General features: G+C 43.5%; 1 protein-coding gene across 2 annotated transcripts in view; it reads right to left on the bottom strand.

The window, feature by feature from the left end:
• rgs6 (regulator of G protein signaling 6) overlaps positions 1-4,644 on the bottom strand; it is a 90,119-nt gene extending 85,475 nt beyond the window's left edge. For both annotated transcript variants that reach the window (XM_036541859.1, XM_036541860.1), the window contains exons 1-2: positions 4,336-4,644; positions 288-389 (exon numbers count right to left, since the gene is read on the bottom strand). In XM_036541859.1, the coding sequence (XP_036397752.1) occupies positions 288-371 (84 nt within the window). In that variant the 5' untranslated portion in view covers positions 372-389; positions 4,336-4,644. The remainder of the gene's footprint in view (positions 1-287; positions 390-4,335) is intronic.
• Between the last annotated feature and the right edge of the window lie 9,425 nt (positions 4,645-14,069).

The raw sequence follows: 14,069 nt of genomic DNA, 5'->3' as shown, positions 1-14,069 counted from the left end.
TAAGAGCATCTGCCATGGCACCGGAAGGCTGCGAGTCCCATATCTGACCCATTCAGACAAAAAAAACTACACTGATTTACACGGCCGATCAGACCAAAGCAATCGTGTGTAAATAAAGGATCTGGTCTCCCGTGGATAGTTATCCTGACACTGTAGACAGACCATCTTTTGCAAGCTCAGACAGGGCCTCATGATGAGTGGGAAGAAGGTCCAAATATGTACCACAGCCATGGCGGCAGGCGTGACCCCAGCACACAATGAGGCAGCAAAGTCCAGCGCGGCCCTACCTTCCTGTAGACAATCATATTGGGGGAGTCCTCTTCTGGGTTGGCTGTCCCCATGGCCCCCTGGTCCTGGGACCCCTGTGCCATGGCTGCTGACTCCTGTCCCTGGGACAGACAGGAAAGAGAGAGAGAGAATCAGACCCAAGACCCATCTCACATGGAAGCACACAGATATTCATGCAGGCATCCCCTAATGGCCTCTCAATGGATCAGCCACTGTTACTTTTTTATGAGCTCTAGTTGTGACACGGTGCCTAGTTGTCAAGTGTCATCAAGCTGTCAGACAAGGCATGAGAAAACATACCTCACACACTGGCCCTGCTAAAAACCACACTCATCGTGGTGGGCCATTTCTTTGGGTGTTTTTAACATGGAAAAATGGAAAAACATGGAAAAACATGGATATGACAATATTAACTGACTGTTTATGTAATCTTTCACTGGGTTTTAGAAAAAAATCTTGTAATTCAACTGCTCTGTGTGTCAAAAATAAAAAAATAATAACAATAATAATATTCCCAATGTGGGTAAAACATTTGGGTTTCACATAAATCCTATTGACTAATGATTTATCAGCAAGCCACTCATAGCACAAGGTAAGGCACCTGCCAATAACTAAATAGCAGCACCTCTTACTTAATGTGTTACACACCAATGCATCGCTCCACAAAGAAACATTTGCAACAATCTGGATAGCACTCGCTCTCCATTTAGCCATATCAGTTGACATTTCAGAATTATGTATTTGTGGACTGCATTTCCACTTTCAAGGGCTGACACCTGTCACAACACTGATAACAAAACCATGGTGGTGTAATGTGCAGGAAGCGAGGTGAATACCAACCAGTTAAATAGGCTGAGAAAAAATGTCAGCGCTGCAAATCAAACTGATCTCCATTCGCTCAAGCATGCAAATGGGAAGCAGGTCCGGGACTAAAGCCTTCCACTGCTCGCACAATGCAGAGAGATTTCTTCCCTCTCAGTTCTTGGACTGAGCCCCTTTCTCCCCTTTGCGCTGGCCAGGGCCTGCTGTGAATTCACTTGTGCCTTGTTAGCAGAAAGAAAAATCTGAGAGCAACAACCAAGGCACCACTGATAAGTAAAGTCCCGCCCTGGGCAGCAGCCAGGAGAGCTCTTATGTTTCAAACCACGCTCTGCTCTGATCCCTGTTCTGATGGCGCATTGGTTTTAAATGACAGTTACATACACTAGCCAAGCAATTCTGATATGGTTCGACCCATACTGTAAAGTCATGTTAGAACACGCGTCAGTAAAATAGGTTTCTAACAAATCCGCAAGGTACCTCCTGAAATTATTTCCATGTATTTTCAAGAGCAAGACAGCTGTGCTGATACTGCAAGAATCAACTGCTAAGTTGCAATATTTCCTTATAAGCCGCCCTTATTTGTTGTGGGAAACTTCTAAACTGCAGCTTAAACTTGATTCATTATCCATTTGTACCAACTGATACTTTTCTGAAGCTTCTGAGGTTATGTACTGTACCTTACACAAGGGTAAAACAGCAGTGCCCCACCAGGGACCCAACAAACACCTGAGTACTGCTTCTCATCCACTATACCACACTGCCATGACATGTGGCAGGGATCATCCATTTATTGGAAAGCTGAATTAAAAGCATATCCGTAAGCACAACAGATTTCACAATGTCTTATTATGATGTACCAGTCTGAGTACACAGCAATCAAAACAGTGAACTGGCTGGTTCTCAAAACAATGGTGACATCACCTTGGGGTTTTTAAGTTATTTTAATGCTAATCTGTATCCTATTCTAATAAATGACAAAATTGTTTTGTAAAAACAAAGGCCTCCATTATTGAACTGTTTCACAAAAGACATAAAACATTCTCCAGCAATGGAGAAAGACCTCCTGCCACAAGGTGGCAGAGTTGTTACGTTGCTCATCACATTCCTGTGAAGTCCAATTGTCCAAAAAATAAGTGTATGAACCAACAAAGATGAGTAAGAAGGAAAAGCAGTTAGTTCACATACAGCCCCAAAGAAGACTTTCTGCAGTTACTGCCTGCCTCATCACCCTCATTTGAGCTATAGTTTCCCTGGGAACACAACCAAGGCTTCACTCCATTGAGATGCTCCTGGTCAATAAAACAACTCCTCAAGCTCAGGTGCACCATTGATCTCTGGATCTCAGCTGCTGGTTGTCACCTGAAGGTGATATTGGTGATATCCACCTGAAGCAGGATTGCTGAAACATGACTAAATTCTGAGCCCCATCTCACCATGTGACAGAGAGAGAGAGGCCTCACTGCACACAAACAGGGAGGTATAAATGGATTGCATGAACAGAGTATGTGTGATGCTAGCTGCATTACATAAATGTTGTGGGGATGTTAGCTGCACTTATGGCTGCTGGAGTCAATAATTGACCCTGACTGCTACCATGCATTCTCCTGCTTCATTTCCATACAGGTCAACCAGCCCTGTTTCTCTGCCAAGCTGTAGTTCAAAGTGGTGCCTTTGAGTGAGGTTCATCCAATTCCTCCAAAGACACAAAACCTCTCTCTCTCTCTCTCTCTCTCTCTCTCTCTCTCTCTCTCCTTGCATGCTACATTAAGACCAGGATTTGCATAACTTATAGTTTCAGGTAGCTCTCTGGTCATGAGGAGAGCAAACAGGAATCTGTTTGACCTGTTTCCAAGGAAATTAACAAGCCGTAGAACTGATTTTGCAGTGCTTAAACTGTAGTTGCATTGCAATACTTTAACTGTAGTTACATTTAGATGGCTGATAAGAAAGTCACCTTTTAAAACCCAATACCACTAAGGCCAATTTCCTTAGCTTGAGGAATACACTACTGCATGAGTGTGTGTATGTGGTTATCCATATAAACCAGGGTGAAATCTTATGGCTAACAGTCTAAAGCTAACAAACAGAACAGCAAAGTGTACACAACTGGGATTCCTTCACAGATATTTTTTTTGTCCTAATGGCTGCAGCCTGTCAAACGCAGTGAGATTAATAGCTACCAAACAGATGGTCTGAAGTAATGCGGGATGTATGAGGCATTATAGACCTGGAGGCATTTATTAAGAGTTAATGATGGGTTTATAACTGCTTTGGTGATGCTGCACAGGCAGAGGCTGTCTCTGAGACTGTGAAAGTGGAGCAAGGCTGGATCCCAGCGGCAGCGCTGCCCATTCTCCGTGCAGGCTTCACCGTCATCCATCACCGCGCGTCTGTCCCCATGCAACGCTACGGGGGAGAGAGTTTGTGTGAATGCGTGTGTGTGTCTGTGCGTGTGCCTGCATGCATTCATGCCGGTGTGTGTGTGTATATGTGTGTGTGTGTGTGTGTGTGTGTGTGTGTGTGTGTCAACACCTCCAGCAGGCACCAGAGGAGATACAGGAAGTCCAGTCTTAAGGTGCTCCTATTCATACAAACTCAGTGGCATGCATGGTCACTGGCTGTTTCATTAGTCTCAGAGCTGCAGCCTGGGTATGCTTATTCCCACACCCAGTACCTGTTATACAGCAATTCTGCAAGTACAGTATCTGTAAGAGCAGGCGCATAAAAAAATGGCACAAAAGTCTTCATGGCATTTATATTCACCTGAGGCACGCTGTGCTGTCAGGACAGAAAAGAATTTTATCCTGGGCGAGTTTGCCAAAGCACGCAAACCTCTCTTTACAGGCTGATATTAAGAATATTGCCAAGTATAGACAGGCTGTCTATCTGTACGAGAGTAGGCTACTATCTAACTGAAACACACGCTTGCAGCACTACGCACAGTTAAAGAATCAGCAATTTTTCTCTGACATCCTCATTAAAACGTCACTTTTGGCTCTGCGCGAAAGCCAACAGCCGGCAGCTTACAGTAAACAGCTAAATCCATCACTTTAACCAAAGTGTCCAGAAGCTTTGAAAAGAGATGAGAACCCATGCAGCGCAGCCAGAAAAATAAGCATGCAATTCAGCACACACACACACACACACATCCTCACTCTCCAACCCAGCTTTGTAATTCAATATTTTTTGACACATCCAAGAACTGCTTAATGAAGCATTCATTACCTTAGCAACAAAAATAACGTCTTGTCCACTCCTCTCTATTTGACTTCCCTTAGCAACAAGCAAAAGGCAGGTTCATGATATAATTGGCTTGAGGAAAAAAAAAAAGAAAGCGAGAGGAAAGCTGTGAAGGCAAGAGAGCCGGAGCAGCGCCTGGGTCTCTGCAGTACTCCTCTTCTCCAGTCCGGCTCGCCCAGGGTGGGTGGGTGGCGTGGAGTGAAGTGGCCGGGTAGGAAGATCCTTGCATGTGCGTGCCTCTGTGTGTGCGTGTGTGTGTGTGTTTTTGTGTGTGCATGCGTGTGAGTGTGTGTCAGGCAGAGAGAGAGAGAGAGAGAGAGAGAGAGAGGTGGTTGGAATATGTCTCCCTCACTGTCTCTGTGCAGCCACAAAGCTCTCTCAGAGAGCCGAGCAGGGGTTTTATATGGGCAGAGAGAGAGGGAGAGAGAGAGATAGAGGGGGAGAGAGAGACACAGAGAGAGAGAGAGAGTAGGAGAGAGCAGGAGAGAGTGGGAGCGAGCAGGAGAGAGAGGGAGAGAGAAATGCCGGGATGCTCTGGGAGAAAGAAAGGAGGGCAGGGGTTTCTGAACATATTACAGCAGCGCCCACTGATGCTGAAAAAAAGAATTTTTTCCTTTTTTTCAGAGGAAATTAAAATGACGACTCAGGCCAAGTTTTAAACGCAAGGAATCAGTACAGAGGGGAAAAAAATGAGGCAAAGAAAAAAGAAACATGATGATGAAAGTCTGTATGATTGCCTGGAGGGAAAATAAAAACAGACAAAATTAAGATGCCGAAAAAAAATCCTGTAATACTCCAACATCGCTGCTCACACGTGGCATGGGTGGACTCAGCCAGAACACGCTGTAAAAATAGAATCAGATCTGTGTGCAGCATTAGCAGGCGGCTCATCAGTAAAAAACATCAGCACTAGTAGTAACAGTACTGACATCAGACCTCCCTGTCTGCTCTTTAATATGCCTACGTGTACAATCACAACACTAAAATGAATACTTCACCAATGTTGTGAACAAATGCAGGAGTTGAACCTCATAAGCAGCATCAAGCTCATTTTGCTCAGATAGTGTAGATGTGCTGTACAGTAATGAAATGTGCTCTCTCTCTCTCTCTCCCTCCCTCAGCTGATAAGGAGTTACTCCAGGATCAGTGAAGCTGAAATGGCAAACCAAAATGGCTGAAGTAATTTGTTATTTTCGTATTACTCTAAAAAAGAGTTCCCAAATCCCTTGGGAAATGTTCAAGCTGGCACGTGCATGCATGCACAGCTACACAGACTTATTCTGAGGTTTTATTCAATATGCTTTTTGCGGCAAAGTAGATCCCACCTACAAATATACAAAGACAAAATTAAGAAGCAAACCAGTGTATAACCGGTGTATCCGCTACAAGTACTCTGTCCTTTCAGCACCCTGGACAGCACACGCTCCGCTTGAGCTTAAGTGTAGTTCTTGTGCATTCCTGTGTAATTCCTGAGAACGGTGTTTGCAGATGCACCCATTTATCAAGTCCAGCAACACTGCACTTCTGAAGCCTGTTTTTTTCCTAGAGGGAACATGAAACTGAGAACTCATGATGCAATGCAAGCTGCAGTCAGGAAACCATATTCATCGGGGGAAAAGTGGTATTGCTGGTAGCAAAACTCTGATAACAGTTAAAGTTAACGTAATAAATGTTACGCTTAGTCACTGTGACACAAAGCTGCGAACACATAACTTTGTAAGCAGTCAATCTCAGGGGAGTGGCTCTCTCGACGCTGGCCACCGCCAACGTGTGACAGCTGTTCTCACGCATCCGGCGGGCACCCAACTGGATATGGCTCCTGTGGTGAGTCTCATTACTGGCCAATGGGGGGCAGCGACGGACCGTCACAGGTGCAGGGTGGGGTGGGGTGAACACGGCAGCCTGTCTGAATCGAGCCACACTACCATTCTGGTGAGGGAAGCCAAACATTAATGTTAAACTTTTAGGAAATCAAATTTAATCAAATTTAATTGAACTTTAGCAGTTGTCCAACATGGAAATAGACAATCCTATGTATGAAATATCAAAAATGACATAAAAATTGTAATGACGTCTGCCTGCTTGCCCAGTTCTAGACGTTGTTATTGTGTATAAACAAAGCTTAACATGGGGGAACTTATCTATTGAACTATTTCAAAAAACTTTTTCAAAAAACACATAGAATTAAATCAGATATACACAAAAGAAAATTTCCAATTGAAATTAAATAAATAAATAAATAAATACATTTGTGTTTAATGTGTTATTTTCAATCGTTTTCACATCCCAGCAGTGGGCCGACACTGACCCATAGGGAATCAGTGCTGTAGAAAATCATAAGGGCTGGTATTAGTGAGTAAGATCTGTGTGCCAAACCTACTGGGTGACCATGCCTCTGTGTTTTCTCCATTGCTCTTCAATCAGGGCACGCTGCCTTGGCAAAATCGATGCCCGTCTTCGCTAGAGTTTGCCTAATTAGCAGCTTTTGAACATTGGACTTCAATCCTTGAAATACCAGGTGGGAGCTTGCCATTTTCATACAGTCATTCTCCTCTCCTTTCTCCTGTGAGCTCAATTTATGTTCAAGTAGAATATGGTGTACTGTGAAATTATCAGATAACAACTGTCAAATATCATCATGAAATCTGAGACAAGGAGAGCATGACTTAGGAGGTGTTTCAGCTGGGAGTAATATGGATTCATTTCATCAAGTTAAGTGTCTTCACTGTCATAAAGATTTAATATATATATATATATATAATATCTATATATTCTTATATTCTTAGTGAACAATATGTCAGTGGATCATAAAACACGAAAGTAAATTATTTACATGGTTGAAGCTATCAAAGGCTGTATGCATTTAGGTAACTGTGCATATTATTTTCATAGATTGTTATATAATATAGTTTCAGAGTTATGGTGCTGTAATTTTAAATTCAGTGTCAGATAAGAAGCACTTCCATATTCAATGTAAGAGGCAATTAGTGCACTTGACAACCTCATAAAAACTTCAGTAAACAATGAAATGTAAAAACAATGGCAGTTGTTCAACGGCCCAAGGTGCAGCCTACAGTCAGTTACCTGTGGCAGTTACCCACACACCTTCCCAAAACTGGACACAGTTACGCCGTATCTTATTAAATATTTCATTTCACGCTCTGTTGTGCTCTTGCTAATTTCAGCCATCTGCAGTCACATAGAACATATGCAATCTATTGATCAGAATGACAGAATCTCATTTCATATAAAAGAATCCTTTCCTTTGAAAGTCAGAGGATAGCTGAGTGCCAGAAGAGATCAAAACGACTGAATTGATTAGCTGAGATCTGATGAACACGATTAATTGATTTCAGCCCTCAGAGAGTAGTCGTTTCATTGATTAAAATTCCACAGAGACACTTGCAAATCAACACAGGGGAAAAAACCCAAGACAAAAGGCAAGAGGCTGCCCATGAAACTGAGGCATGAATTTTCCAGCTCTTAAGAGGCCATGCAAGTCTGGCGATAAAATGTCACTGGTTTAATGCAAGTCACAGTGCCATGTTGCTATTCACAGCCATGTTTTGCTGCAATAGCACTGTTACACCTTAAAGCCCTACTGAAAACCAAACACAAATTTGCTTTGCTCTATGAACTTAAAGGTCTCTTAATTGTGTCTGCACACTATGGGGCCGGGGAGGCGGACCATTTGTCTTTTATTTAACTGTAAAATCACTGTAGTGCACGCCTGACAGTGCTGGCTCAGAGGAAAACAGCTCAGGCAAATCTGAAATGCACCATACCAGCCACTTCCCCAAAGGAAAAAAGAACGGCTTCGTTCTGCCTCCGCTAATCCTCTGAAAAACACACAAATAAGAAAAGCAATGCTGCAGCCTTTTGGAAGTGATTAATGAAAATTGTAATAGGTTTTTCTGGTGTCATCGAAGCCGTTATGCTTTAATAACCGACATTTTAGCAATGGACTGAAAATGTTCATTTTCTTGGGCAAGCTACCAGATCCTCTGCCTGTATAAAAGGTTTTATTTTCTTTAAAAAGTATTTAAACCAAAATATAATCAAATAGAGAAATTTTGATACCCTTGGTAAAATTAATAAAAATCATGACACTGGTACTTATATGTTGCAATAGGTAAATGCTATTAAAACAAACAGCACATCTGTACCATGATGTATTACATGCGACAGGGAGGACAGTGTGGAAATAGAGAAAGCAAAAGCATTTACCAGGTCACTAGATGCCATTAATAACACTTGGACCTCTGCATCCAGCTGAATTTTTGTAATGGACTCTAATATAAAAGCACACTGATATCCCCCTGGGCAGAATAAAGATAAATCCACAGCAAAGGGACTTGTCTGACAAGGTGATTTATCATAAACAAAAGTGTTGCGCTGCAGTCGCTGAAACACATTAGCAGAGGGAGGTTCACGAGAATCCCAGCTCCCCAAACAGATACAAGGCCCCTTTTTTCCCTAAAATAAAACACACTCATTAAACAAAGCTCCCCCCCCACCCCATCATACATCTTCCAGCTCCTTTAAACAAGCCGCCGGCGTTCCGAAAGTGCCTCCGTCCATGATGTCATCAGACGATTCTACCAGGAGCCAATTGGAGAGCAGTGAGAGAGGGCATCCTTCTCTCTTTGGCATTGCAGTGCCCGAGGCAACGCTCACACTCACCCAATGGAGCATGGAGCCCGAGAGCCTGAAGACTGCACAGTCTGAGGGGAGAATTCGTAAGGACAGAGTCTTATTCTGGTTTACTACAAATAGGCCAGGTTTTAACCTTGTCCATTGTGTTTTTGTGACACACGTGATCCAAGCCCAGAAGGCTCCCCGGCTCTTCGTCCAGCCCCCACGGCCCCCTTGTTCGTGATCTCATCTTTTCTCTTGCCCATTAGTCATCTTCATGCATCACTTAGTCATCCCAATTGCTTTTCACTTATCCATTGAAAGCGATGAACTGTTCTCCTTGCAAGCCCTGGAAGACGAGGTAGAGTGGTAGCTTTATAACTAGCAGGGACTGATTGTTTCAGCCAGTGACACCTCCATTTATATTGCATTTTGTAATTTAGCAGAAACTCTTATCTGGAGCAACTAACAAAGAATGAGTATAAAGAGTGTCTAATAAAGCAGTCTGAAAGCTGATACATACAGGACACAGCTGATTCTGTTTTAACGTGCATTAGCCCCTTACACAGCGTTCACTGGTGTGCATGTGCTTTGATACTGTACGCGAGTGGGTATACACTACCTTAAAGCGAGACTGCTACATAACCTACAATAAAACTACACAAGTAAGTGAAGGTGACTTATGATTGGGTAGGGGAGCCAGGGCACAGTTTGAGAAGATGGGTCCTCAGTCTGTGACAGAAGATGGCCAATAACTGTGATGACCTGACCGCTATGGGAATCTCATTCAACCTCACTGAGGCTGGAACAGACAGAGGACACAGCCAGGAGATGTGGTTATGAAAGGGGAGGGACATCCAGGTGTCCTGAAGTTGCAGAGCTGAGTTACCCTGACTTCATAAGGGCTGAGCCTTGATTGCAGCTGTTCTTCTCATTGCCTGATGGACTACTGCCAGCATTTTAAAATGGGTGTGAGCTGTTAGCAGTAGCCAGCAAAGGGAGACCAGGGGGAGTGAGATGTGGCAGTGTTTGGGAGGAATGTAGACCAGCAGAGTGGTGGCATTCTGGGTAAGCTGCAGGGGTCTGATCACACATGTGCGGAGACCAGGACCTCTACTAGGAGCTGAGGTGAGTACATGATGAAGCAGCAAGGAAGCAGTAAATTCTTCTGTTGTTCTGTAGGAAGCATCCGTAGGCCCTGCCAAACATCGCTGTGCGGTCCGTGAAGGTTCATCTGGTGTGCAGTATCTCCCTGATACTCTTAGCAGTCTGGGAGACTGACACCTCCCTCAAGTTTTCTAGGGAGACAGTGAAAATGTCCAGATCAATATTTCACACTGCTGATAGCACTGCCGTATTATTACACAATTTAAAACTGAACAGCCCTTAATCACTCTGGTCACCTCCCATCATTGCCCCTGCATTATATTATACCACTGCCAACTAACTGTGCATCATCTCCTCTGACAGTCGCTCAAATCATTAATTTATCCCCTCTCAGTTGCCATTTGCTTCTCACTGCCAGTAGCCTTCTCAAACAGAATCCTCAGTGCTTGACAGACTGACAGATCCACAATGTATTCCACGTCAAAATCGACACCTCTTTCACTACATTCCTGGCAGGTCTGTTTTCAGCCAACACACACAATGGAGGAACCACTGGGGCACAAAGGTCGAAAGCCATCAAATCTGTCATAATCCTAATAAGGCAGTCCAGGCCTGGGACCATGCACCACCCCTGTTAGATTTTCATACACACTATTTAATATATTATTATATATGAAACCAGAGAAGAATTGACCATTTTGTTATAATAAGTGCTGAGCACACAGCTTTATCCAGTACAATAGCAGTGTATCCCACAACGTCCTCTGGGTTCCACCACAAGGTCCCAGTTCAAATTAAAGCCCCTGCTCCCTTCTAACGCTCCATCATCTACAATATACTTGTGCGTGATGTTGGCTCTCATACGTCTCACATTGACTGGAACCATATCCCCATGCTGCTTGATGGACCTTTATGTGTTCCTCTGTATTATAGCTGTTGCTTTGCTGGATGTCTTCTAATACCTGGGACCAGGAAAAATACCGCCTCCTGCACAAAAGGAGGGCTGTTTCAAGAATCCCTTTCATTTTGAACTGCCTGTTGTGCCCTTAAATTGATACTGGGACAAAAAAAGTTGAGAAGAGAAATCCCCACAACCCCCACCCCCTGAATCCTGAGGCGCTTGACATCTGGCGAATGCACCACCACAGCCTACCGTACATCACTTAGCGGAGAGGCAAATCTAATCAGCTTTAAACAAGACAGGCTTAATATGCGCTAATGCTAAATTATTTAGAGGACCCATTCGCCATGGCTCTTCTGGAGGCGAGATATTAATCCGTCATGAGGTCACCGCGTTTGACACGACATCCTGTCCGGTCACGGGCCGGCCCCTCGTCTCCACATTCGACAACTTATTCATGAGCTCCCATCGCTTCCCGTCAATTTCCCCTCCGTCATTATCCACTAAATGGGTTTGAATCAGGTGTATGTGTGTGTGTGTGTGTGTGTGTGTGTGTGTGTGTGTGTGTGTGTCAGGGGGTTGCTAAACCAGGACTGACTGCCTGTGTTCTATTCTGTTTCACAGCAGCACTGAGCCTCCCTTCCCCATCTGAAGGTGGTGAATTTCAGCGACACCCCAGCTCCTCTGTCCCTTGCATACGCATGTGGGCATGAGATCAGCTGAGATGTGGAAAGTTTACTATGAAGCAGAGAACCAGCTGAGAGAGAGAAGGCCACGGCTCTGTCTGCACAGACATTCATCTGCAGATGGCTCATGTCATTTTCATTAAACAAAGCCATGTTCTTTCCTGTTTTAAAGGGAGATCACATTATACAGAATTATGCACTTGTAATGTAAACACCTTGTTCAGGGGTGGCCCACAGCCCAGGCTATGCTGGAGGATCTGGCAGTCCTGTTGCATTTGAAATTATATTAAATCACTTCGAACATTTTGAATTCCAAATGGAATCCAACATCCTACTACTGCGCTACTGTGATATTATCACAGTCCCAGATCTAGTGGATGTAAATCACAGACAATTCCCCCAAGATGACTCCAGTTTCCTGAATGTTTCCTGGCTTTCATTTACATCAAATGTTTCAATTCCACTGTTTGCTCTTTGCTTTTGTTTCTCTTGACTACCTTTTCCTGGTGTCAGGGAATAATTTTACAGTTTCAACAAAATGGCCTTGTTTTTCCATTTTTGCAATTTCCCCTGAGAAAAATATACTCGGTCCAGTGTTTTGTGACGATACAGCTGTAAAAATATTACTCCCTATAGTCCACCCCTGGCCATCAAATGTGTACAAATAGAACTTCCCCTGGTCTCTTGTTACCCAGTCACACAACAATGGCCCACATCTGAGCCCCTTTTTCACCCCAACAAAACGCGCAGTTGAAGTTTAGAGTGAGTGTCGGCTTAGAGAAATACAATGCAGTCCCATTGCACAAAGTCTGTCAAGCCTAACATGCTGGCTGTCAGGACCGTTGTAAAAACAGAGTGTTGGATGAGATTTTATTCATCGCTTCCCCCTGCAGGACATCAATGGTACATACCCACTTCCACCTGTGGCTCCCTCTGAGTCCTTGTGCTGTTGTGAAATTCGTACAAAGAAGACCGATCCCTACGTGTGACTTTTCTTCATGGATCTGCTGAACAGTGGAAGCAAGGATTAAGACTGCCTCCACCAAATCATACCAGGGGTATAGATGTCCTTGTGTAATTTTATGCTGCAGAGTGTCATGTGACGTAATAAAACATGAGGTACAGTAATGTATGTACAAATCCGCTGAGAGTTATTTACCATGCCACAACCATCATGCCTGACTCTCTGATCAATGCACAGAGCAGAGGAAAAATCCACCCTTCAGAAAGGAAACTCAAGTCTGGACAAAGTACCCACACAGAAAGAGCAAACATGCCCCAAACGCACCAGTTGTGTAGTCCCATTTTCACATGACACTTCCTTCACAGTATCTCTCCATCTCTCCATATATCCTCCCCCACAGTTACATTACCTTCACGAGCCATCAGCGTGATGACGAACATGCACATTAGCTTAACAAGAGTTCATTGGAGCTGAATGAGTTGGAAATAAGAATGAGAATAGCACTCGCATTGTATTTCAGTTAAAAAGAAAGGGATGAATAAATTGAAGGATGCCATGGCATTCCTCAGACAGCAAAGGAATAAGCACTGCAAATTACCATCTGGAGTATAAGAACGTCTTACAAAGCAGCTCACTCTGATAATGTCACTGCTGATAATGATGATGATGATGATGATTATAACCATTACTGTTATTACTGCTATTGTTGTTATTTAATCTTATTGGATATCATTATGAAAGTGAATTTTTTAAAACAGGAGTAAATCAAACTTCACACCAGCAAGTGACAGTTTTTCCATCAAACAGCTACAATGAAACCAGAATTCTGAGAGTGTGGAAGAGACAATTTTGATTATAATGCAGATTGTCTCTCCATACAGTTCCATCAGTAAAAGCCATCAGAATGTTAATGTGATTGAAGCTGCAAAGCACTGTGGGGGTGATGGCAGGTGAGAGGCATTCAAGGCATTTCCTAGGATTTAAGGTGTGTGTGTGTGTGTGTGTGTGTGTGTGTGTGAGTGATTGTGTGTGTGTTTGTGTGTGTGTGTGTGTATGTGTGTGAGTGTGTGTTAGTGAGTGGGCAGGCAGCGGGTGATACAACATTAAGTGTTGAATATGAGAGCATCAAATAATCTATTTTCCGTTTCAACCAAAAAGTACCAAAAAGCATGCATCTGAAACTATTACATTAAAGCAATGCTCCCTCATTACAATATTGGTTCTTAAAATTACAATTCCCCCAAAAACTGCAACCTTGGTTTCTGTCCAAAAAGAGTGCTTAGTGTTTTGTCATTCATCTTCTAAAGCTGGAGTCTAGCATTTTAAAGCTACTGCAGGTGTGCTGCAATTAGTAATGACAAATAGTTCCAGAGGGCCAGGTGCATTCTCGCCCTCTAGAGAGAGACAGCGGATGGCCATTACACAT

The sequence above is a fragment of the Megalops cyprinoides genome, chromosome 12, assembly GCF_013368585.1.
Source record: "Megalops cyprinoides isolate fMegCyp1 chromosome 12, fMegCyp1.pri, whole genome shotgun sequence".
Lineage (NCBI taxonomy): Eukaryota > Metazoa > Chordata > Actinopteri > Elopiformes > Megalopidae > Megalops > Megalops cyprinoides.
This window is presented reverse-complemented; position numbering and strand designations above follow the sequence as displayed.